The sequence below is a fragment of the Corvus cornix genome, chromosome 22 (genome assembly GCF_000738735.6).
Source record: "Corvus cornix cornix isolate S_Up_H32 chromosome 22, ASM73873v5, whole genome shotgun sequence".
Taxonomy (NCBI): domain Eukaryota; kingdom Metazoa; phylum Chordata; class Aves; order Passeriformes; family Corvidae; genus Corvus; species Corvus cornix.
The window spans coordinates 4137381-4162297 of record NC_046351.1 but is presented as its reverse complement, the minus strand read 5'-3'; the positions used below and the strand labels follow the sequence as shown (position 1 = coordinate 4162297).

Sequence of the window (24917 nt, the reverse complement as noted above, 5' to 3'; positions counted from 1 at the left end):
GCCCTACCTGGCACCCCAAAACCGCCCCTCTGAGTACCCCAGAGCTGCTTCAGCCACCTCCTGCTCCTTTCTTAGCCACCCCTCAGAGCAGCCTGTTCCTGAGCTGAACCATGGAATTCTGGAATGGTTTGGGTTGGAAGGGACCTTAAAGCCCATCCAGTGCCACCCCTGCCATGAGCAGGGACACCTCCCACTGTCCCAGGCTGCTCCAGCCCCAATGTCCAGCCTGGCCTTGGGCACTGCCAGGGATCCAGGGGCAGCCACAGCTGCTCTGGGCACCCTGTGCCAGGGCCTCCCCACCTTCACAGCCAGGAATTCCCTCTCAATATCCAATCTAAACCTACCATGCCTCAGCAGGACCTAAAAAAGGCAAATCTCAGCCCCTAAAGTTGTTTTTACATCCCTCTTCAGGTCACAGGGAGGCAGCCCTGGCTTGAGGCTCACTGTCTGTCTGGGGCTGGAGCACAGCGGGCACCAGGATTCCCAGTGGGAATTTGCAGTTTTCCATGTTTGACTGGCACAGGATGGGGGGGAGGCAGGGGGGAGCTGCGGCTGAAGGGCTGGCACTGGGCTGGGCTGGGCCATCAGCTCTGCCTGGCACTGTCACCCACGGCCCTGGTGCCGCAGCTCCACGGCTGCCTGAGGACTCCAGAGTCCCCTTTCTGACAGATTTAACACCAAACGATTGCTCAGCCCTCGAGTTGCTTCACAAATTGCTGGATATTGCCCGGTGCTGCCCAGCAATGCCCTGCTGGACTGGGAGCAGCAGTTGGAATGTGGGAGTTGGGCTTTGGAGCCACCTCGCAGGGATCCCATCGAGAGTCGAGCTCTGCTGCTGCTGCTGGAGGCTGAGGTTGTCTGCAAGTGCCCACAGTGACAGGAAGCCCTGAGAGGCTGCTGAGGGGCTGCTTTGGCTTAGCTGATAAAGTCAAAAACAGACAAAATAACACCAGAGCTAAAAGTAGCATTTTCCTGGGTAAACAGAGGATTCTGCCCTCCTGACCCCAGGCAAGGCTGGAGAAAGGGCTGAAATGAAAGAATAACTTATGGTAAGTGGAACTCCCAACGATTTTTCACATTCCCAGTGAAGTCTTCAGGTAAAATGAGCTGATTTTGCAGGGGGAGCAGTGGCAACACTTCCCCCATCGTTGATCAAGATGAGCCTGGATGATCCAACCCCGGGGTCACCAAAAATCCCACTGGGAATGGGGCTGTTCATGCAGGACGTGGATGGTCCAGTCCTGCCCACCCCTGTCCTTGCTGCAGCCCGGTCTGCTCTGGGGAAAACCCCTGAGGAAGGGGAGCTACAGGGCAAGGAATGAGGGAATGTGAGTTTGTAACACCCAGAGCTGCCCTGTGGAGCACGGAAAGGTTTGAGCGTCCCAGAGCGCTGACTCAAACTCCCCTAGAGGTAATGGAATTTATATTTATTTAACAGTAACATACAGTATATAAATAGGGTAAATACTTTAAAATATACAATATTTCACATTCGAACATTCGGTCAAAGAAAGGCAACTCTACGTGTGTAGCTAAAACCGGAATCAAAGGAGCAATGCACAGAGAAAGAAGCCAGTGGTGGGAGCAGGCCAGGGCTGGAGATCTGGGATTACACAGGGACTACAGGAGTACAGAGCTGCCAGCCCGGGGCTGGGCAGCGAGGGAGAGGCCACGGGAGCTTCCATGCGATGCTTTAGGGACTGGGCTGTCCCCAGGAGGGGCTGGATGTGCCCACCCAGCCCTGCCCTGCTCCCACCACGCACAGGGGGAAGGGAGAGAGGGCAGGACCCCACTGCAGCCAGGCTGGGGGGGCTCACTGCACACACGGGACACAGGAGACATTCCCTGGGAGGCGGCACTGGGATCCCACAGCCTGGGGCCAAGCTGTGGGTGATGCTGCAGGATCCCCAGCTCTGTGAGCCACGCAGGAGCTGCCCCTTCAGCTCAGGGGCACTGCTGAGCCCCTCATGCAGGGAATGTCTGATGAACCCCGGCTGATCCCACAGAACCCAGGCCTGGTGCTTCCCTGAGCAGGGCTGGCCCTGCCTCGGCCCTGCAAACCCAGCTGGGCTACACCCAGGCAGGGAAAAGCCAATTCCCACCGAGGTGTCCACAGGCCCAGCCCAGCTGTGCATCAAACCTGTGTCCAAACCCAACAAACACTGGGGGTGCCCAGAGCCCTGCCCAGCACTGCCAGCCCCTCACACCACACCACAGCAGCTTCCAGTGCCCTCCCTGTGGACACTCCCTGGCTGCCTGTGCTGTGACCCTGGTGCAGAGGTGGCTCCCACACCACACCACACTGACCAAATCCTTCCTGTCCCTTCCTCCCAGCCCACACACACAAATCCCAGCTGACACCACCTCCCCCTGCTGCTCTGCTCTTCCCTTTGGAGCTTCCTGCTGCTGGAGCCCACTGTGAACCAGAACGATTGTGCCACGCTGAGCTCCAGCCCTGCAGCTGGAGCGCTTCCCCATCTCTCTCCTCACCCACCGGCCCTGGGGCCATTCCGGCCCCTCCACACCGAAATTCCTGAGAGCTGCAGCACCACCAAGGTCCTGCAGGGCCATGCGTGCTGCTGCACATCCCTCGGCATCGGTCCCTCCCTCAGAGACTCCCTCAGGAACAGCAGCTTTTCACCTTTGCTCAGGGAGTTGCCGACTCCCCATCCCTGGCAGTGCCCAGGATCAGGCTGGATGGGGCTTGGAGCAGCCTGGCCTCGTGAGAGATTCCCTGCCCGTGGCAAGGGAGGTGGGACAAGAGTCCAGGCCCCCTCCAACCCAAACCCAGGGTCCAGCTCCCACTCCCGTGAGTTCATCTGCACAACTTGCAAATAATCCCAACAATCCCCACCTCCCCGTGGATCCACCGTTCCCACTCCCTTTAATGAACTTCCAGGCAGGAAACCCTTCCCAGGCAGCTTTCCCCGTGGGGAGCAGCCCAGGTTTGGAATCCCACCCTTCCAAGAGGAAGCAGGAATAAAGCTGATCGGGAATTTCTGACCGGGGAAGCCACCCACAGGCAGAGCTGCAGCTGCTGCCGCTGCTCCTCTCGCAGCCACTCCGTGGAACTGCTTTGCCCTCCAGTGCCCACATCCAGCACTTACACCCTCGGGAAAAGCCCAGATCTGCCCCAAAGCTGGGCCTGCAGCAAAGCTTTGCCCCGCTAATTACACCAGAGGAGGAAGGAAAGCTTTAAAGCAGACGAGCAGGAGACTAAAGACCCACCAGAGAAATTTCTCACTATGAACAGAGCACACCTTTGTAATATTTATCAACACTGTCACTTCTGCCTGTGACCCAACAGCCACGACAAGGGATTTTGGCAATGGGCAGGGAGAATCCAGCTGGTCCCAGGGCAAACCAAACCCTGGCACTCCCACCCTGCTCCCACGGCTGCTCCTGACAGGGGCCTCACTTTGCCCCGCTGAACTCAGGCAAACCCTCATGAAACACAGCCCAAACACTGCCCCTGGGCAAGGCCAGATGGAAGCACCTCCTTTCTCCTCTGCAGTTTCTGTATCAGGGGCTTGGACCAATATTGGTTCTGTCGACAGAAAATAAACCCCTGCCTAATTCAAGCTGGAAGGGAACAGTCTCCACAACCAGGAAAATCTGTGTGAACCCCAAACCCAATCCTGACCTGGCTCAGTGCAGAACTTTGCCAGCACCAACTGAGAATACTTCATAAAACCAGAGCCTTCTCTGCAGCCTGTGCTTTCCATCAAACACCTGCACTTGGAGTACGACCTTCTGCCCTGTGCCTCCTGCTCAGGGAGACAAAGCAGAGCCCACCACAGTCCCACAGAAATGCAGGGGAGAGGCTGGGACCTGCTCCATGTATTTACACACACATGAGCTCTCTAGTACACTCAGGGTAAACGAAAGCAGTGGCAGAAGCAGAATATGGAGTAAAAACTCTGAATTTGGGGTATTTTCAGGTGGTTTATTTTCTGTCGATGCCAAGCCAGCTCGCAGCAGGTGCAGGTCTCATGTGGGGGGTCTGTGGCTAAAGGTTTATGGCAGCAACTGCTTGAAAACACCAAGGTACTTCTGTGTGAACTCTCCCTGTCACTCCTTCCCCAGGTTAAAATCAGGTAAAGTTTCTCTCTCCCATGCACAAACTATGGAAAGAAAGAAAATCAGAGTCACCTTGTGTTTGGGAACACTGCATGAGGTGTAAATGGGGATATTTTCACTATCTGATCACAAAAAAAAAAAAAAGGAAAGTTTTACAATCTTTAGGGCTATCATTTTTAAATAATAAAAAAGTATGACAAAATAAAGGAAAGTACTTCGGTAAAACTTGCAGCTATAAAGTACAAACTATTTCTGACAAGATTCAGTAAGCAAAGCAGGACAGAAGCCTGCAGAGAAATGAACCCAGACTGAAATGCAACACAGACCATGGTAAACTCAGCAGCACGACTTCTACAACTCAAGTAATGAACAGACATGATCCCTGAAAGAAAACAAAACCCCCAGCTGCAGCTGGAGCCCACCCGGCAACGAACCCGGCTGGAAACTGCTCCCCAGGTTACTTCACATAGCCCAGTGTGGGGTTTCCAACCTTGGAGAAATGAAGAAGTGTGGTTCTTAAAGGTTATTTAACGGGGCAAAACAAACCAAGTTATGTAAAAGTTGTTCTCACTTGGCAGGAATTGCTCAGTGAAACTTCAACGTTCTTTAAAACTTATTTCCTTCCATCAGTTTTGAAGGAATCTGAACCTCCCACACTCCCACACACAACTGCCACTTTCTTGACTCCTCGTCCCCATTCTGTTCCTGGCTTAATTGGTTACAAAAATCTGATTTGCCAAAATATCAGCCCTGAAGGGAGGGGATGTGAGAGGCAGGTGAGAGCAGCTGCAGGTGCAGGGCTGGGCAGAGGAAACAGGGCTGGGTTAGTACAAGATCCTCTTGCAAATACCTTGTGCAAGGAGATTGCCACAGGCTGGGACAATTCCCACTGCACTCCCAGTTGTCCCTGGGGAGAAGGATGGTCCCCAGGGCTGCCACCCTGAGCACAAGGGCCAGGGCAGGGCACAGCCTCCCCTTCCCTGCCAGGCTCTGCATTCCCTGCCAAACCCACTCACAGGGAAAGCTCAGCTCTGCCCACACACCCCAAAGGTTCAGAAGAGTCCACCAGGGGAATCCCACCCTCCTGCTCCACCCAACACTCCTTCCAAGCCTTAACTCCTTCTCAGCTACAAACCCAAGATTTGCTCATTTGAACCAAAGCTCTATAAATATATTATTAAAAAAAAATAAACCACAAATGCAAACATTTACCAAGAAAGGAAGAAAAGTTACAGTGAAATGAGGCCTTGTTATTGTCTTAAATCAGGCAAGCCAGGAATTCCCTGGAGGAGGCCTGTCTGTTTTCAGTCCTGTTCCAACCACCTCCTGTCTATGCGTCCTCCAGGCTCCCCAAAATTCCCCTGTCCACCAGGTGTGCTTTGAGCGTGTTGAAGATGTGGAGCTGCTGGTCTGGCCTCAGGGTCAGGAACTGCTGGATCAGTTTGCTTGGGTTGGGGCCTCTGCAACACAAAAGCATCGTCAGCAATGGGGGCTCAAGGGCAATTCCATCAGAATAATGGGCTGACATTCACTGCTGTGCTGTCCATTCCTTCCCCAGGTCTCCCCTGGGAGCCCAACTCCATCTGGGATGTGGAAATGGACTCAAAAGGCACAGGAGGCTGCAACACCCCAAACCCAACCTATCTGAAGAGGATTGTGCATCTTATCAGCAGGTGCTGCCCCTCGGAATTCAAAGCAGCCACATACAGGCACTTCCACAGCTCCCCCAGCACATCCTTTATGCACCCACAGGCTTTTTCCTCTGTGCTTGGCTACAGAATGCTTGTCAGTGCTGCAAAATTAGATTTTCCTGCTCGTTTGACTCTAGAAACCTGTCCAAGATTCACAGAAGGAGCATGGAGGAGTTTCAGTGGGACTGGAATAACAGCAGCCCATGGGAAGTGAGGGTTGTGTTTCCAGCTCTGCTAAAGGTCCTTCCCCTCCTCAAGCTCCGTTTCCTCTGTGTTGTATTTCCAGCTGTTTAATCTATCCAGGAGCATAACTGCCTGTGATTCCCAGCCCTGGCAGTGACAGGAAGCCCCCAGCCCAGCAGGGCCCACGCACCTGATGAAGCTGGCGATGTACACGTTGACAAAGGTGGCCATCAGGTACTGGCAGTCGAAGCGATCCATGATCCCCCCGTGCCCCGGGATGGTGTTGGCAAAGTCCTGTGGGAGCAGAGGGATTGCACTGAGCCCTCCCCAGGATCTGTGCTTGCTTTTGTGCCCCCCCACACTGCACTCACCCCCTGCTCCAGTTCTTCCCAGAAGGCAAAGTCAGACCAAGGAAACATTTTGTTTCACGTCTCCCTGCTTTTGGATGTTGCTCTGTTACTCAAAGGTCAGGAAAGGCAAATGTTTTCCTGCTGCCACCCTGCCTTGCCTTTCAAGGCATCTTAACTGAGCACAGGCTGTTTATATGTAAAACCAGCCTGCAAGATATCAAGGGAAACCTCAGATTGCAAAATTTCCTGGCTGGATCTTCCTTCCTCTACCTGCACCACAGCAGGGTCTAGAATATCACAATTAAAATCTTAAGGTCTCTTTCCTTTTGGTCAAAAAAACCCCAGATCCTGCTCCAGCATCTTATCTGTGACTGAACAAACCTCCCTTCCCTCGGAGCCCTGGGACTGCACCGAGTGGCAGCACCCACTGCATGTTTCCTCCCCAAAACCTCCATGACTTTCTCCATCCTCACCTTGATTTTGAAGGCCCTCTTGAAGCCACTGGCAAAGAAGCCTCCGAAGGGCCCGATGAGGGAGGCGAAGGTGGAGAGGGCGATGCTGTGGATTTGGAAGGGGTACATCCGCACTGTCTTCTGCAGGACAAACAGCACACGGGGGTTCCAGTGAGAACAGCACTGCCTGCCCCTCCTTCTCTGCCCCCCAGGCTTTAGCTCAGTTAGTTTTCACATGGGTTCATGTCCCACCAGACTTGGGATAATTCCTTTGGTGTCTCAGTCAGCAACAGGCACCACTACATTCCCCTTATTTCTGGATGCATCTCTGTCACGTTCCTTCACATCGAAACACAGCCCTGCTCTTTCCTTAGGGGTCCTACCCCACTAAATGAGACCCAGGGAGCAGAGAGGGTCGTACCCAGCCCACCACAGACTGCAGCACCACGGGGATGTTGTACTCCTGCAGCTGGAACAGCTCGGAGGGCTCGCAGTCCACGGTGAAGCTGTTGGTGTCGTTGTTGAACTCCACGGGGCAGGTGAAGCAGCGGTACCCAGACATCACATAGGACAGCTCCAGGAAAAAGAGACAAAGGAAACACGATCAGTGCTTTCCTCAGGGATTTCTCAGAGGGAGAGGCCATGCAAGGAGATGAGGGAGGAGGGAACCATGCTCCCAGCTTCATTAAGGAGATCACTGCCCTGAGCAGCAGTAATTGGCTGAAGGCAGAGGAAAGGCAGTGAGCAGGCTGCACCCTGAGGTGGAGGGACAGCAACAGCAGCCACAGAGAGGGACATAAAAACGGGGCAAAACACTCCAGGAGTGTGGAATTCCCCACACAGCCCCTGAAATGATGCACAGCACCATCCAACAGCAGCAGAGGGAAAATGGTTAATTATTGTAATGAGCACATCACAGGTTTAACAGGGACTGAAAACTTCCTCCAGCACTTGGCTCCATCAGCAGTGTCTGCACACAGCCAGGGACCACTTCAAACCCTGAGCAGCAAGGAAAGCTGGAATATCTGACAGAGATTCAAGCCTGACTGCATTTTTTAAACAGAATACCGTGACCCTATGAAGGGAAAACTCCAGTGGAGGAAGCACCATGATGGCCACTTACCAGCAATCCAAACAGAACGGTGGAAAAAAATCCTCCAATAAAACCCTCCCAGGTCTTCTTTGGGGAGAGCTGCCAGAAAGAGAGCGAGGGGGATGATTATTGATACACCTCTGCAGTCCTTCCCCACTTGTGAACTGCTGAGGCCAACACAGAGTGCCACCAACCCACAAGTAAGAGTTTGGTCAGAAGCTGACCCCAGAACCTCGGTCTGAAATGGTTCATTCATGGTTGGACTCGATCTTTCCAACCTAAATGGTTCAGTGATTTAGTTTTATAGCCTCAAAGACTGGGATGCACACCAGGTTTAATCTGGAGGCTTGCTTCAGACCCGTAAGAGGCCACAAAGCAGGAGCTGGGGGAGCTGGGGGACCCAAAGGAACCAAAATTGGCATTTTGTCCCCCAAAGTGTCCCAAACCTTGATGAGCGGCGTGCGGCCGAAGAAGAACCCGAACATGTAGGCCATGATGTCATTGCAGATCACACAGGAGATGGGGACAATGAACCTGCAGGGGACAAGGGTAAAACCATCATCACACAACTCCAGGGCTCAGTGAGCAGCTGCCACCACAAGGCACTTTGCAGTGCCACCACACCAACGTCCCCTCCTCCAGTGCAGTGCAAGGAACAACCATGGGAAGCTCTGAGGGGAATCTGAGGGTTTCTCCAGTGCTCTGGACTAAAAAGCAGCTTGTGTGCCCGCAGTGGCCTGTTTGCAGCACATTTTCCTTAGCCACCCTCAGCAGGGTGTTGGACTCTCCCCTCCTGACCTCCTGTGGAAGTATTTCCTGCATTTTGGCAGTCAGCAGGAGGGTCCCAGCACACTCCGGGCTGGTTGGAACACACTGAGGAACGTGAGCCTCAAAGTGGCCAGAATTCATTCCTGGCCCTGCTGGTTTTGGCAGAACCACCAAAGGGGCCTCCCCTGTGCACAGCAGCTGCACTGAGGTGGCAGCAGCCCCCTCCTGCCTTTCAGTGCTGAAGCCCCACAGGAGCAGCACCTCCCTGGCCATTCGGGCTGTGGGTATCAGCAGAAAGCACCCACCCAGCCCCAATGCCACCTGAAAGGTCCCTGCACCCCACAGCAAGTTTACAAAATTCTCCTTTGCAACATCTCTCTACATGCTGAAGTGGCACAAAGCAAGTCCCAAGTCTCTGAGGACTCACTCAATGTTTTGCTGCTCTGAACAGGCTGGTCCCTCACAGGAAGCACCTTCTCCTTGGCTATTTGTTTTTGTGAGAGAAGTTTTAACTCAAAACTGAATTTTGAGATTAAAAAAATGAGGTATTAGGAATTTAATCCTACTGTAATGGTGGTGAGGCCCTGGCACAGGTTGCCCAGAGAGGTTCTGGACTCCCCCATCCCTGGAAGTGTCCGAGGTCAGGCTGGAGGGGGCTTGGAGCAAGCTGGGATAGCGGAAGGTGTCCCATGGCAGGGGTGGCACTGGATGATCACTAAAGCCCCTTCCATCCCAAACCAGTCTGGGATGCTGTGAAAACACAGCTTTTTCAGGCTGCAGAAACCAAAGCAGCTCAGGAGGCAGAGAAAACTCACCAGATCATTCCTTCAAACAGGTTGTGGATGATGAGGTGTGACTGGGTAACAACAATCAGCAACGTCACGTGGGTCCAGCCAAACTGGAAGAGAGGAGAGCACATTGTCCAGCCTGCCCAGAGCCACTGCCAGCACTGCCCAGCTCAGGTGCTCAGAGCTCCTCAGAACAGCTCAAGCACGAGGGTACCAGGGCACTTCACCCGCAGAAAACTCATTTATTATCTACTGTTTGTTAACCAGTCAAATAAACAGGATGAGCTGTCTTGTACTGAGTTATTTTGGCACCATGGGGTTAACACTGGCCTGGCATCTCCACAGGCCCCGAGTTTAACCTCACCAAGACCTGAATTTAACCTCACCAGGCCCCAGACTTTAACCTCACCAGGCCCCAGACTTTAACCTCACCAAGACCTGAATTTAACCTCACCAGGCCCCAGATTTTAACCTCACCAGGACCTGAATTTTAACCTCACCATGTAGAACTGGAGGCGATAGTGTTTCTTCACCAGACTCAAGACAAACATGCAGAAACCTGAGGAGAGACAGAAGGAAAGTCAGTGGTGGGAATGTACCTTCAACAGTCAGAAATACTTTTGGGCCACGATATTGCACAGCTGCTGGGGGTTCTACTTGAATAAAGCAGCACTGTGGAGTGGGAAAAGCACTGCTGTGGAAGTCACACCAAGCAGCACTTGGACAGATGAACAACCTGGCTGTCCCAGGAAGATTATGGAGTTTTCTCTTCCAGAACCTCATGGAAAAGATTTGCCAGCACAACTCTCCCCATGCAGCCCAGTTACAGCATCCCTGGGGAGCAGAGACGATCCTGCACTGGACACAGCACTCCAGGCAGGAGATTTCTTCCCTCCATCCCCGACATTAATCAAGGTGGTGCCCACCTGTCAGGTAGAGGGCGAAGGAAATGAAGCGATGGTATTTGCTGAGGATCCTCAGGGGCTCCTCCCTCTGCACCAAGGTGAAGAAATAATCTGTCACCGTCTCGCCGTAGAAGAAATAATTCACACACAGCAGGAAGTACCTGGGGAGGGTGGGAATCTCGTCAGCAGGAGCCCCAAAAGGCTCCTGAAGTGGCTGATCCCTGAGGTCCTGGCACTGCTCTAGGATGCTGCCAACAGGTTTTGCTTCTGCCAGCCAGAGCTGCCTCCCCCAGTTCGGAAATGTCACCTTCCTTCCAAGGAGTGGCTGCACCTCTGAGCCCCGCTCTGGGATGGGTCACAGCTGGCATTTGGGGTTGGCCGTGATGCACAAAGACCCTGTCTTTAGGTGGCACTGCTCAACTGGCCTCTGCCTCCCAAAATCCCACACCCTGTGCATCCCAAAACCACTCACCTGCTCCATACCTCACAGAGCCACCTTTCTGGAGCCCACTTTTGGGGCTTCTGTGCCCCAAAAGCCCCACTCCTGCCCTCTCCACAGCCCTTATGTAGTGACACGACAAGGGGGAATGGCCTTGAGCTGAAGGAGGGCAGGGTTAGCTGGGATATTGGGAAGGAATTCCTCCCTGGGAGGGTGGGCAGGCCCTGGAACAGGGTGCCCAGAGCAGCTGGGGCTGCCCCTGGATCCCTGGCAGTGTCCAGGGCCAGGTTGGACGGGGCTGGGAGCACCCTGGGACAGTGGGAGGTGTCCCTGCCCATGGCAGGGGTGGCACTGGGTGGGCTTAAAGGTCCCTTCTAAGCCAGTCCATCCTGGGATTCTGTGATTTTCCTTTACAAGTGCTGCCAGCACAGGTCACTGTCAGCACACAGCAGCCCAGGGCCTGTGGCTGTGTCCCCTGGGTGCCGCAGGGGAGGTGTCAGTGCTGCACACAGGGATGGGGAGCAGCCCCTCACTCACCAGCTGAGCGTCCTGAACCAGGGCAGGTCGTAGGAGTGGTACACGTTGTAGCCAATGGTGATGATCTCGTGGAAACATTTGATCTGGACACACATCACCTGCACAGAAAACACATCCAGGCACTGTAATTCCTGTTGGTTAAACACCTCTTCCCTTGAGGAGACAAAAACCAAGCACGTGCAGAGCAAAAGGTCCTTCAGCAACTGCAGGAGCCTCCCAACCCCACGTGGGAAGCTCAGGATGTCGTTTTTCCCTCCTCTTTCCTCTGCCAAGGAGGTTTCTAAAAACTCCTCGTGTTAGTTCCAACTGCAGCCAAATACTGACCAGCAGATTCCTCCCGGGTTTCCTCCATGGAGAGAGGAATCCAGGACCTCTAGGACACGAGGTCCTGAGCTCCCCACGCCAGCAGTGTCCCAGCAACTTCCCCCTGCTGCAGTGAAGGTCAGGACACCTCTCTGGAGCACTTACTATTGTCATTAAGACCATGGGGCCCAGGTAGATGATGATGAAGAAGAAGGTGATCATCGCCAGCGTGAGGATGCCTCTCACCCACCAATTCTTCCATCTGGGCCATGGAGAAGGAAAACATCAGAGAAGGACAAGACAGAGCAAAGCAGACAAACAGTACTGTGCTCTCTGTGTGTCACAGGAAGGAAATTGAGCCCTGGAAACCCCAAGCTTCCTCTCAGCGGTGCAGAGAGACCTTGATGTGCTGATAAAGGCCTCGCTGCAGCAGCTGCACTTCAGCCCCACTAAATGCAGAAAGCTTTACCCAGGTGCTGAGCACCTCCCAGGGCACTGGAACGGGACAGGGCAGCCTCTGCTCCTGTTCTGCTGCAGCTTTCCCACACCTTGGACAAGCTGCAGGATAAATTCAAATAAAGTGGGGACCACTCCCCCTCTCTGCACTGCTTCCTGTGAGGAGAGATGGCCCCTGTCATGTTGTACCCTCACTGCTTTCCTTCTGTGAGCCTCTCCCACCCTCACAGCACACTAGGAAAGACACTTTCCTTCTGCTGTGACATAAACAAGACACTTTCCTCCCAAGCAGTTTGTGGAGAATATCCCTGGCTTGTTCCTAAATCCTGTCCTTGTCAGTGCAATTCCTCAAGCATTCCTGCAGAACTCAGTCACAGCAGTGGCTAAAAGCCCCCGCAGCTCAAACCTTTGCTGTGAGCGCTGCCAAAGCCAGCCACGAGCTCTGTGGGCCTGCCCCACCGAGGCCCAGACCTGCCAGGACCCAGCAGGCAGCAAGAGCCCCCCAGCACTGCTCTGCCCCCTCCTTTCCCACCCAAAGCCCTGACCCTGCTGCTTCCCACGGCCCCAGGGGCTGGGAGAGGCTGGGGAGCTGCTCCTTCAGCTTCCAGCAGCCCCCACTGGGAGAGCACAGGGGAGGATGCTCAGGGAGGGTTACCTCGAGGACAGGTTGGAGAGAGCCCTGTTCAGCACCTCTGGAGTGTCATCCGACGTCGGCACTGCGGACGAGCCCCCGAAGTCGGATTTGCTCTCGCTGTCTGACGCTGTCTCTCCATCCAGCTTGTTCTCAGACTCTGACTCCTGCAGGTCAAAGAGAGCCAAGGAGCTTCAGCAGCCACTCGGAAGGACCCTGGGCCAGCGCGCTGGCTCCAACACTTACCACCCTTCTGCTTCGGCACAAGAGAGGGAGGAGAAGAAAATATTCTGGGTGTTACACAGGGTTAAACCCATGAGAAACATCCTCAGGTGTTTTAGGTGGCGTCCAGGAGGGGTTGGATGGTCCCTCAAACTCAGCAGCAGGCACAGAGAAGGGCCTGTTCCCCCTGCACAGCTACAGATACCCCGCAGTTGATTAATGAGGATTTCCGAGAGAGCAGCAAGTGCTCCGGGGCTTGTTAGCAGGAAGTTTTACAAGGTCCCAATCCCCAGGCAGATCTCAAAGAATGTAACACTGCCCAAATTAACCAGGAAGAAAGGCCTCCAAGTGGACAGGCTCAAGGCTCCCGGACAGACTTCTGAAATGCTGACTACTTGAGGACACTAAAAATAACACCGAGCCCATCCTCAGGCAGCTAAAGAGGAAGAGCCTGGCTTATCACCCTGGCCCAACCATCCCCTCTGGCCACAGAGGAAACCCGAGGTGCTGGAGAGGGACACACGTGCTCTGTGTTTTCCCTGCCCCTTGGACTGCTCCAGCACCCAGCCCCGAGCAAAGTCCTGTGTTTAGGGGTAAATAAACACAGGAGAGGCCGCTTACTGAAGGCTCTGCACCAGCCCAGGGGTGGGAAGGGGATTTCAGGTGAGTCCTGGCTCTTCCCAGTGGCAGTTTTCACTCTGACCCAGCTCCTGAACAGAGGACAAACCCACAGCTCCACGTTTTGCCCCTCGCTTCAGCTGCACGGCTTCACCCTGCTCCTCGCTCCTGGAAGCAAGGAAGGAAAGGGCCACACCCTGGGGAGCATCCAGGCAAGGCAGAGTCCACACACTTGGCCTCAGCCCACAGGCGATCTGAAAACTCCAGGAGAAGTGAGTGTGCCTCCAGGAAAAGCACAGCGGGAGCTGAGGTGACAAATGCTGGGAGCTCTGCAAACAAAGAGACTTCATCCCTTGGGGCTGCCAGGCAGCACTGCCCAGCTCCAGAACAACCAGATCTGCTGGGGCTGGCTGGGTGCAGTTCATGGCTGGGGGTATTTGGAGTTCAGTAGAGCAGGAAGGCTGGAGCTGCTCCCTTATTTAAAGCAGAAAAAGGTAATTACTCCCCCAGCTGGAACGTGTCAATGGCTGCAGGCCAGGATCTTAAATCAGACAAGGACAGTGAGGCACTGGCAGGTGGAGGCAGCTAAAAATACATTGGTGATGTCAGAGATTATTCCCAGGGATGAGCAGAGCTCCAGCCACAGCAGCACCCAGTGTCACCTCCTCCCTATCTTCCTCCACGCTCCTTCTTCCCATTCATCCACTGGGAAGGAAGAGATTGGGTTTGCTTTCAACCCAACACCTCTGCCAGCACTCACACAGGTTCAGGGAGCTAGCAGTGAAATGCAACCTGGCTTTTTTTTTCAGCTGTTTTTTAACTGACCCATAAAATCCACTTGGACCTCAGATTTTGGAGAGATTTAGTGCCATTTAGACACTCAAATCCATAAGGCAGCTGCAAATGGCAGCAGGCAAAGAGACTGGAAATGATAAAACTCCCTGGAAACCACAGATCTGGCATCTCTGAGCACAGCACAGGTCAGGTTTTGGGCAATCTGTGCTCTGTATTTAGCTACAGCCTCTGTTCCCATTGCAATGCTTTCTCCAATAAAAGGATTCTCTGCAGAATTCCCCTGGGAGCAATTGAAATAGCTGCAACCAGAGGAAAATCAGCTTCTCCTCTGTACAGGCTAAACTGAAAATCCCCAAGCACATTTCTCATGCAGTCCCGGTGTCCCTCACCCCACACAAGCCGCCAAAGGCTGGTAAAAGGAGCAGCATCCCTGTGTTTCACTCCCCAAAGTGCAGAGCACGCAAATCATTCCTGCCTGGGGCCAACAGGAGCAGAAGCTTCACAAAGTGCTGAGAGACCAAAAGGAAGGGAAGGAGCACCTGTGCCTTCCTCACTTCCAGTCCTGGCCAAGAATGGGAAAGAAAAGCTCAAGGACTGAGGAATCTGATGGTGCAACCGAGCTGATGTCCTGATCCCTGCAGTGCCCGATCCCTGCCACATCCTGATCCCTCTCACAGCATGATCCCTGCTGTGCCTGATCCCTGCCACATCCTGATCCCTGCCACATCCTGATCCCTCTCACAGCATGATCCCTGCAGTGCCCGATCCCTGCCACATCCTGATCCCTCTCACAGCATGATCCCTGCTGTGCCTGATCCCTGCCACATCCTGATCACTGCCACATCCTGATCCCTGCCACATCCTGATCCCTGCCACAGCCTGATCCCTGCCACATCCTGATCCCTGCCACATCCTGATCCCTGCCACATCCTGATCCCTCTCACAGCATGATCCCTGCTGTGCCTGATCCCTGCCACATCCTGATCCCTCTCACAGCATGATCCCTGCTGTGCCTGATCCCTGCCACATCCTGATCCCTGCCACATCCTGATCCCTCTCACAGCATGATCCCTGCTGTGCCTGATCCCTGCCACATCCTGATCACTGCCACATCCTGATCCCTGCCACATCCTGATCCCTCTCACAGCATGATCCCTGCCACATCCTGATCCCTCTCACAGCATGATCCCTGCCACAGCCTGATCCCTGCCACATCCTGATCCCTGCCAATCCTGATCCCTCTCACAGCATGATCCCTGCCACAGCCTGATCCCTCTCACAGCATGATCCCTGCCACAGCCTGATCCCTCTCACAGCATGATCCCTGCTGTGCCTGATCCCTGCTGTGCCCGATCCCTACCACATCCTGATCCCTGCCACATCCTGATCCCTGCCACAGCATGATCCCTGCCGCAGCATGATCCCTGCTGTGCCTGATCCCTCTCACAGCATGATCCCTGCTGTGCCTGATCCCTCTCACAGCCTGATCCTTGCCATATCCTGTTCCCTGCCACAGCCTGATCCCTGCTGTGCCCGATCCCTGCCATATCCTGATCCCTCTCACATCCTGATCCCTGCCACAGCCTGATCCCTGCCAGATCCCAGCACTGATTCCCTACACCACCTGCACCACACAGATGTTGCAGGTAAATCCATGCAAAACCACATCACCAGGTCACCTGAGCCACCAACTTCAGGGCAAGGCCAACCCAAACCTCGTCTGCAAAGGGCTCCAAGAGCAGGAGCAGAGCCTCGCTGGGTCAGTCCAGCTGTTCCCCACTTCACCCTCAGCACTGGGAACAGCAGAGGTGGAGCCACAAACACAATCCCCACAGCTCCCACAAACACTGCCAGGTTATTCCCAGAGAGCACAAAGGAGCTGATCAAGAGGTTTGTCACCATAAAGGGAAGTTGTGAGGGCTCAACATGAAATGCAGGACTCATTCCTGCCATGTCTTCCTCGCTCAATTTAAGCCTGATGGAAGAAATTGCCAGCCAAAGCGAGGGATAACTGACATTTTAACATCTTCACTTTGAAAACAACTGAGCAGCACCAGGAGTGAGCTCTTCTCCCTCCTCAGATCCCCCTGAATCGGAGCGTTGAGATTTTATAGGACATTGTGCCAGATACAGGCTACGGAGAAGACTCAGTAAGTGACACTATTTTTATACCTTTTATGCAAATTGCCCCCATCAGCCTACAAATCATCAGTTTAAGCAGCTGAGTGGGTGTTAAATAACGTGTTTAAGCCTGAACGTGATGCACCCTGAATCCAGCTGTGGCACTGCCTGGGGACACCCTGTGGCACTGCCTTGGGGACACCTCCCACACATCTCCTCGGCTCTCCTGTCCTCCAGCCCCATGTTCCCGAGGATCACCATCCCAGGGCGCTGCTGTCACAGGCAGGGATGCTCCCAGGTCTGTGCCAGGGGGATTTCAGCTCCTGACAGGACAGGCAGTGCTTCTGCAAAAGCTTGGGGCTGCGCAGGGCAGGGCTGGGCTGAGCTCGGGCTGTGACCAAAACCCCCTGCAACACCACCACCACCAGGGGAGCAGCCTCTGAGAGATCCCAGTCAGTGCCCAGACACCTCCCAGCAATCCCAGTCAGTGCCCAGACACCTCCCAGCAATCCCGGTCAGTGCCCAGACACCTCCCAGCAATCCCGGTCAGTGCCCAGACACCTCCCAGCAATCCCGGTCAGTGCCCAGACACCTCCCAGCAATCCCAGTCGCTGCCCAGACACCTCCCAGCAATCCCGGTCAGTGCCCAGACACCTCCCAGCAATCCCAGTCAGTGCCCAGACACCTCTCAGCAATCCCAGTCAGTGCCCAGACACCTCTCAGCAATCCCACCTCTTCCCACTGCTGCTCCTGCACGGGCACAGAGCTGTCTCCAGCTGTATTTAATCCATATTCTCCTACCACAGCTCTCCCTCACCCATTTTTCCTGGAAGTTCCTGATATTCCCCGTGTCCCCTCCTCCCGGGCAGGACACTCAGGACGTCAGACATCCACGTGCAGGATGCAGAGCTGGGAAACCACTAAAACTCCTCAGTAAGAGCAAAGCCGACCTTCCCTCTGGTTACCTTGGCATCTGGCTTCATCCTTCCATTTCTTTTACATGGTGAGCATTACATCTCTTAAAACACAATCAGAGGCAAAAGCTTTTACTGTTTTCGGGGGTTTTAACCAATATGGAGTTATTAAACTAAAGAGCTTTTTTGTCCAGCTCTGTAGGTGAGCCCAGGGCTCCTTCTTCCACTTATCGTCTCACTATTGAACACTTCTTACAGAAGGAAAAAGGAATGCAGGAATAAAACCGAGGCAGCAATGTCCATTTTATCCTAATTCCTTGATTTCTACACAAGTCGTGATGAGGAGAAAGAGCAAAACCCCAAATCTCTGCGAGGGCTGTTTCTCCTGACTGCTGAACCGGAGATGGGAAAAGCCAGATACCTGCTCACTTCTTCTACTCATGGCATCAACAGCTCTGAGCAACCTTTGTCAACAGGGATTTCATGACCCTGAGGAAAAGATACCCAGAGAAATTAGTTTGTCTGAGCTTTCTTTAAACAACTCAACTACTTCAAGCAGGTGGTAAGAAATTTGTGCTCACACTGAAATGGTTTTCTCAGAGGAAGCCGTGAGCGCTGGGTTTTTTACACAAATATCCACAACAGGATCTCAGTTGCCATAGAAACGAGCCTGCTCTCTCCCTGCCAAAAATCTTCTGCCCAATACAGATATACAGTTAAGTATTCAACGGTGGCAGATTAAATTAGTTCAAGAAATGCCGTTATTTAGGTACTTTCCTTGGAGGCAGGCACTGTTTTAGACTTCCTGCCAGATTTTAACAAAAAGCTGTGACAGAAAATGTTATTATAAAATAAATGCTGAAGAGGGAAATAGAGTTGCTTTTTCAGGCAACAGAGCTGGCAGCTGGAACAAAAGGGACCAACTGTACCTCTGTTCTCACCTCTGAGAACATCTGCAGGATCAAAGCAAATATAATTAATTTAATGAATACAAACCCAGCGGCCTCAGTAATGGAAACCTCAATGTCTTCCAGAAGGGGCTTTAATTCCTACATTCAGGGAAACTGCTCCATTCCTCTCTTCCCCCTGCTTTAACCTCCACAGCACATCCCAGAGCTGCTGTGCCCCCCAAACCCACCTCAGAGGGACCCACCAGGGTCCAGAATTCATCCCATTACTCCCAAATTACAGGATATTCTCTTCCAGGGGTTTACAGCTCGGGAGGGTGAAACAAGAGAAGTCTGGAGACCATTAACACCAGAAGGAAGAATCAAACTTCCAGGCTTGATTTGTAGGAAGGTTCCAAAAAGCCCTGGGGTCTTTTTGCAAGTGTTTTTTACCCTGGTCTTGTGCTGTGACATTACCTGCAGGGCAATTAAATTCAAGTTTCTCATGTCCCCCCCACCCAGACATCCACCAAGCTGGCACCTAGTGCTGGCTGCCTGATTTGTTGTCTAAAAAACCAACAAAGCTCAGGTTTCATTTATGTTGATATAGGACTGCCTTCCCCATCCCGAAATAACCACATTCCAGTTGAAAACAGGCACAGAAATTAGGACATGCCTAAAAATGGAGCCCTTTAGCAGATAACAACATCACAAAAAGCAGGAATGTTTGCACAGTGGCTGAAAGAGCGGAGAAAACTCATCCCTGATCCCAAAGCACCGGCTTTGTTCGGCTCAGCCACGGGATGTGCTGGGAGCCAGGCTCAGTCTGCAGCCAGCACAAGCCTCTGGTACAGGAGCCTGATCTCCCTGAGAGCAAACAGGATTCATGGAAGTCACACAGGATTCATGGAAGTCACACATCCCCGGGACTCAGCAGGAGCTCCTCCTCTGCTGGGACCCCCAGCACCCACTCCAGGGGCTGCTGCTTCCAGGAAATCCTGGAGGAAAAGGCAGCAGGCACCAGCTGCTGTGTACAAAAGGAGCACAAAAATCGGTGGGTGGTTCTGGCATTCCCCCAGAATTTCCTGCTGCTCAGAAAGGAACCTGCCTCCCCCTCTGAACACGTGATGGAGACGTTTTGGAGAGCGGCTTCTGGGTTCTCCTGGGTCTAAGTGGCATCCTGGTGCTCCTGGGGCATTTCTGAGCTGGCACTTCACTGCAGAGACACAGGAACAGGAGAGCCGAGCTCCAAGAGCCTCTGGGAGTTGGTGCCTGAGGGAGGCTGGGGCTGTGTCTGCTGGAGCCTGCACAGACATTTCAATCTGCTGTTGTTTGGGAGAGCTGGGAGCAGCGAGAGGGAGAACAAACAGCTCTGCAGCAACTGTTCACACTGGGAGGTTACTGCAGGAAAAGGCTATTTTTGTCCTCTGCAATGAGAGCCTGCATCACGCCAAGGCCAGTGGCTTCTGACCCTCAATTCCTCAGGAGTTCGTACAGATTTTTCCAAAACATGATGAGAGAAAAAAGAAAACCCTACCAAGCCATTTAATTTGCTGACTCTGAGGGGGTATCTCGCACTGTCCTGCTCACATTTCTCTCCCAGTCCATCCCACTGGCTTTACCTGGACTGCTCAAGGAGTGCACTTGGACCAGTGTGTTCAGGTATGATCCTGACCAACCCAAAGCTGTGGTTTGCTGAAGTCACAGGGGTCACCAAGGCCAGGCTGGACGGGGTTTGGAGGGCCCATGGCAGGCATTAAGGTCCCTCTCAACACAAACCAGTCTGGGATTCTGTGATTTTAAGGGTTTTACCTCCCTGGGGTCCTGGGGATTTTTCCTGCTTGGAAGATACACACAAACATCCCAAGTTCCCTCTTCTCAGCACCAAACATCCCCCCCAGGAGTCACCCCCAGACAGCACTGCAAGCACATCTGGAAGCAGGAGCAGAGACACTGTCCATGGACAGAACAGTCTGAGTGCCTCAGCCTGCACCAGGGACAGCAGGAATACCCCCCATCACCTCTGCCATCCTGATCTCACTCTCAATAATAACAGCAAACAACCAGGAGCGAGGACAGACTGCTGGAGCAGCAAGAGAGAGCCCGGGAAGAAGCTCCCAGATCCACTAAGATCCAGCAGGAACACAGAAAACAGGACAGCCTGGAGCTGATGGAACACTGCAAAGGGGGACATTCACCTGTGCAGCCCTCCAGAGTAGACAGAAATAAATCTCCCACTCACTGAACAAGGATAGGAAAGGGAAGCCAGCTCGGAACTATGCAAAGGTCTGAGTAACAGGAAAAACAGCTTGGGGGTTTGACGTGAGCACTGGGAGTCTCCCTGCTTTCTCTGTCACACACAAGTGCTGCACACAGAAGGAAACAGAGCTATCCAGCCTTTAAAATGACAAAATCTTCCTGGGATCAAACTTCCCTGGCATCACAACTGAGCAAGGACACAGGTCAGTGAAAGGAGCAGTGGCCAAGTCAAACACCTACCAAAGGAAGTGCTGGCAAAGGTGTTAAATTTGAGAGTCACTTTTCCACTAGGAACACACCCAGCCCAGTCCCTGTGGCCACAATTAACGATGCCCAGGAGTTGTCAGGCACATACAGAGCCGAGCATCAAACTGCAGGGAAGGCTGGAGTGTCCTCTCCCAGCAGAGCTGAGATTGTGAACATCTATCAGCAATACATGAGGCTCGTGCTCCAGCAAACTGGTGCTTGGAATTGAGCCCAAGATCATATTAAGAGCTATTAAAAAAACAATCTTATGGAGTGGACCTGGAAGCAGACTTGGACTTCAGCCTCCCTTTATGGTGGGTGAGATGAAGAGAGGCATCACTGCAGTGGTTGATTGGGTTTGGTCCTGCAAGAGCCTCATCTTGTTATCACAAACTCCCAACTAGCAGGAGCTCTCCTGGAATCTGGGAAGTAACAGGATTTGAGATTGCCTGAACCTCCAGAGTGCCTGCCCTGTTATTTCTCTGTGTCCTGCACCTCTCCCAAGCTAAAAGCCACAACTGGAGCTGCTGCTCCCATTCCAGCTCACCCCAGGCCACTGTCCCCAGCCACCCTCCCTCCACCCCCCTGAGCAGACCCAAGGGACAGCAGAGCCCTCGTTTAGCTCAGCATCTTCAGAGCACGTCAGACCACCAGGGAATTCTTGCAAAATGCCTGGAAGCACAAGGAATAAATGCCTGGAAGCACAAGAAATCACGAGGCTTGGATGCCAGAGTCTTTCACTTTTTGTACCACACAGACCAGATGTAGCCAGATAAAAGTCACATTGTCAGGCCCCTGCAAAACCAGGCTGGAAGGAACCAGAATTTTCCTCATGAAACCCTTGGTGACACAGAAGGAACCAGAATTTTCCTTATCAAACCCCTGGTGACACTGAAGGAACCAGAATTTTCCTTATCAAACCCTTGGTGACACAGAAGGAACCAGAATTTTCCTTATCAAACCCTTGGTGACACAGAGTTATCCCACCCTGGCACAGACAGCTGCTCGTGCAATGTCTCAGCAAGTAGATGGAAAAGGAAAAACCCCCCAGTCCTCACTGTGGAGTCACACAAAGTACAAACAGCTACTGAGAAATGATCATAAAATCCCCCCAAACCAGCAGGAGCCTTCAGGAGCTCGGCAGGCACCAAGAAACAATTTTCTTTTGCGCTTTTCCTGTTCTCTTTGGGGGCTGCAGAGAAAATGTGATTTCATGGGATGTACACAACACTAGAGGGAAGGCACTGACCTCTGGGTTTAGATTATGAATGAGACCATAAAGCAGAAGAACGAGTCTCTAAAGACCGGGATATCCTTGGGAGAGGGTGGGACCTGTAAGAAACTGGAACTTGTTTCATGGTTAAGCCCTGGCACAAAAGCTGTGGTGCTCCATCCCTGGAAGTGTCCAAGGCCAGGCTGGACAGGGCTGGGATAGTGGGAGGTGCCCCTGCCCGTGGCAGGGGGTGGCACTGGATCCGTTTAAAGGTCTCTCCCAACCCAAACCATTCCATGATTCCAGGATCCACTCTCAAATACCAACAGACGCCATCAGGTAACAGCATCCTTTGGGCTCAGCCAATGGGTACAGGCAACACCAGGGCAAGGTTCCCTGGCTTTTCACCACGGAGAGGAGAGGGAGCTCACTGACCAGAACAAACAGATGTTGCCTTGTTCCCTCTGAGATGAAGACTTTGTGCTGCACAGCGGTTTTAACAAAAATCGATTTTAAAACGTTCTGGCACGAGGATCTCCTGAGGCAGCCCGGCCTCAGCTGTGCCAGCAGGGGGGACACATCAAAGCTGGGCCAGAGTGCAAGGGTCAGAGCAGCAGAAAGTGAGTCCAGTCTCTCACTTCCCAGTGCCAAAACAGGAGAGTGGCAACAAGCACAAAACACCGCGATCTAAAACCCAGCCTCGATGTTTGCATCCCACTGAAGCGCGTTTCTGTCAACATAGAGCTGGGAGCTCTTTCCAGAAGCCTCCAGGGTTTCTGTCGAATAAAATATGCACTGCTGAATTATTCCCCTTGGCAAGGCTCCCCAGCAGGCACGGGAATGCCCCCTCTCGGAGCAGCACCTGCACAGAGCCCTGGGCAGCCCCAGAGCACCGGGAGCGGCACACACACGAGCAATTCCGCTGCTCCCAGGCTTTTCCAGGCATTTCCCCCGCACTGAAAACACAACTGCTGGATCTCAGGGCAGGAAATCAAACCCTGCCACCGAGCATGGAAAGCACAACGCTGAGGAGGGTGTCACTGAGGGCAGGGGTAGTAACCAGGTAACCTCCCAGCAGCTGCATTTGGCAATTTGGGGAAATTCTCTGCTCCCATCGCTGCCTTCTATTAGGAAACATCACATTCAGCACCTCAGAGGAGCTGTTCCTCACTGCTTTTTTCCCTCTTGCAATTCATTTTGAGCTGTTTTACGAGGAGCATCAACATTCCTTCTCTCTAGTAAGGAACCTCCAGGTCGCTGACTCAAAGGAAATAGCAGAGGGGTCCTTCCGAAGGCTCATTATATGTGAAAGCACTGGCGTGGAGATAACAGGATTGCCCTGGGAATAGCAGCCCTCTGACCTTCTTTAGGAGCACAGCACGAGGAGCTAAAGCGAATCCCAGCTGGCCCAGGGAGTTTGTTGTGCGCCAGTTAAGCAGCACGAGCCCTGCCAGCCTCTTGAGGGAGGTCTTCCAACTCCCACTAAAGTTCTGGAATAGAAAACTCCCTGAAGGTTTTCTGCTGCAGAGTAAATTCCAGCTGAGATAAATGCACTTATCTCGAGGCCTCACCCTTTGCACAACCACCACAAAACTGGAGCCATCTTAGAGCTCCCTTCCCTCAGGTAAGGAAATGTGGTGGCAGAGAGCTCCAGGTTACTGTGAGAGAGGCCCAACCTCCAGATCCACACCAGGGTGACCCATTCCCACCACTGCTGGCTCCTTCTGCCCCAGATCCCTCCCTGATCACATCAGCACAACGAAGTTTCCTCAAACCTGCCCACACAGCCTCTAGCAGGTGTTTAATTGGCATTAAAAACCACATTAAAATCGCATTAAAATTGCATTAAAATCGCATTAAAATTGCATTTAAATTGCAAAAGAGTTTTGTGTGATGACTTCATGCTGCTCTCAACTGCACCCTTCGTGCACTAGGAGAAAACATCAATATGATGCTGCTGAGGGCTGATGGACCAGTCCAGGGTCGTTCCCAAGGTAAGTGCATTAAACACCAGCACAGCACGAACCGCTTTTCCCTCCAGCCTTTGGTCCCTGTGACCCTGCAAATGTTATTTACAAAGTTTTCCCTGACTGTTTATTCCTCTTGGTCCCTTCCTCTTCAGGGAGACGCAGGAGCAGAGATGACAAAGGTGACAAATGACTCACAGAGCAACCTCAAGCATCCAGACGGGCTCAGGCTTGGAACAGAAGAGACGTTACAGGAAAACAGAGCCAGGTTTGCTTCCCATGGCTCTTCTGCCGTGAAAAAGCAAACTCTTTCCTCTGGAGAAAGGCAACGTTAACCCTCATTAAACTCCCACAGAGCCCTCGCTGGGAGGGCATTCCCTGGGCATGACTTCGGAGGCACCAGAGCCTTCCCTAAGGGAACCCGAGGGATTCGGAACCCCCACCCGATTCCCTAAGGACGGCTTAGGAGGTACCCAACTCCTCGCTAAGGGGAGGTTTGGAACCCCCACCCGATTCCCTAGGGGTGATTTCGGAGGCGCCAAAGCCTTCCCTAAAGGCAGGTTTGTAACTCCCACCTCGGTCCCTGGGGCTGGCCTGGGAGGCACCGAACTCTGCGCTGAGGGCAGGGCTGTGACCCCCCCACCTGAGCCATCCCACAAACGCAGCTCACGCCCAGATCTCCGCTCCCACACGGCGGATCCGCTTCTCGGAACACCCCCGGGGCCGGGCTCCGCTCCTCCGCGGGTGTCGCGAGGGGCGAATAAACCAAGTGCGGGGCAAATTCCCCGAGCGCGGGGCAGCCCGGGGGCCGCAGAGCGGCCTCACCGCGGGGCGCCGGGACCCGGCGGCGCACAGGCCCCGCGACCCCCGGCGCTCCCCGGCTCTCCCCGTCCCCCCAGTCCCCTCACGCCCCCCGGGGCCGCTCCGCACCTTGTCCTGGGGGTCCCGCGCCCCGCCGGGGCCGCGCCCGGGCCGCAGCCGCGCCTCGCTCATGCCGGA

At 53.5% G+C, this 24917-nt stretch overlaps 1 protein-coding gene and 1 long non-coding RNA gene across 2 annotated transcripts; both read right to left on the bottom strand.

The window, feature by feature from the left end:
• Window positions 1-1406: 1406 nt before the first annotated feature.
• Window positions 1407-24917, bottom strand: CDS2 (CDP-diacylglycerol synthase 2). The gene is made up of 13 exons (XM_039564281.1): window positions 24849-24917; window positions 12701-12843; window positions 11755-11851; window positions 11287-11384; window positions 10332-10471; window positions 9906-9964; window positions 9433-9515; window positions 8296-8383; window positions 7880-7948; window positions 7178-7330; window positions 6778-6897; window positions 6145-6248; window positions 1407-5540 (listed from the first exon to the last, which is right to left on the bottom strand). Exons 1-13 carry the CDS (start codon window positions 24909-24911, stop codon window positions 5411-5413), a joined length of 1347 nt encoding a protein of 448 aa, XP_039420215.1. The 5' UTR covers window positions 24912-24917; the 3' UTR covers window positions 1407-5410.
• Window positions 23716-24202, bottom strand: LOC109143399. Its single transcript, XR_002043529.2, has 2 exons — window positions 24117-24202; window positions 23716-24010 (listed from the first exon to the last, which is right to left on the bottom strand). It is a non-coding gene; the product is annotated as an uncharacterized LOC109143399 (long non-coding RNA).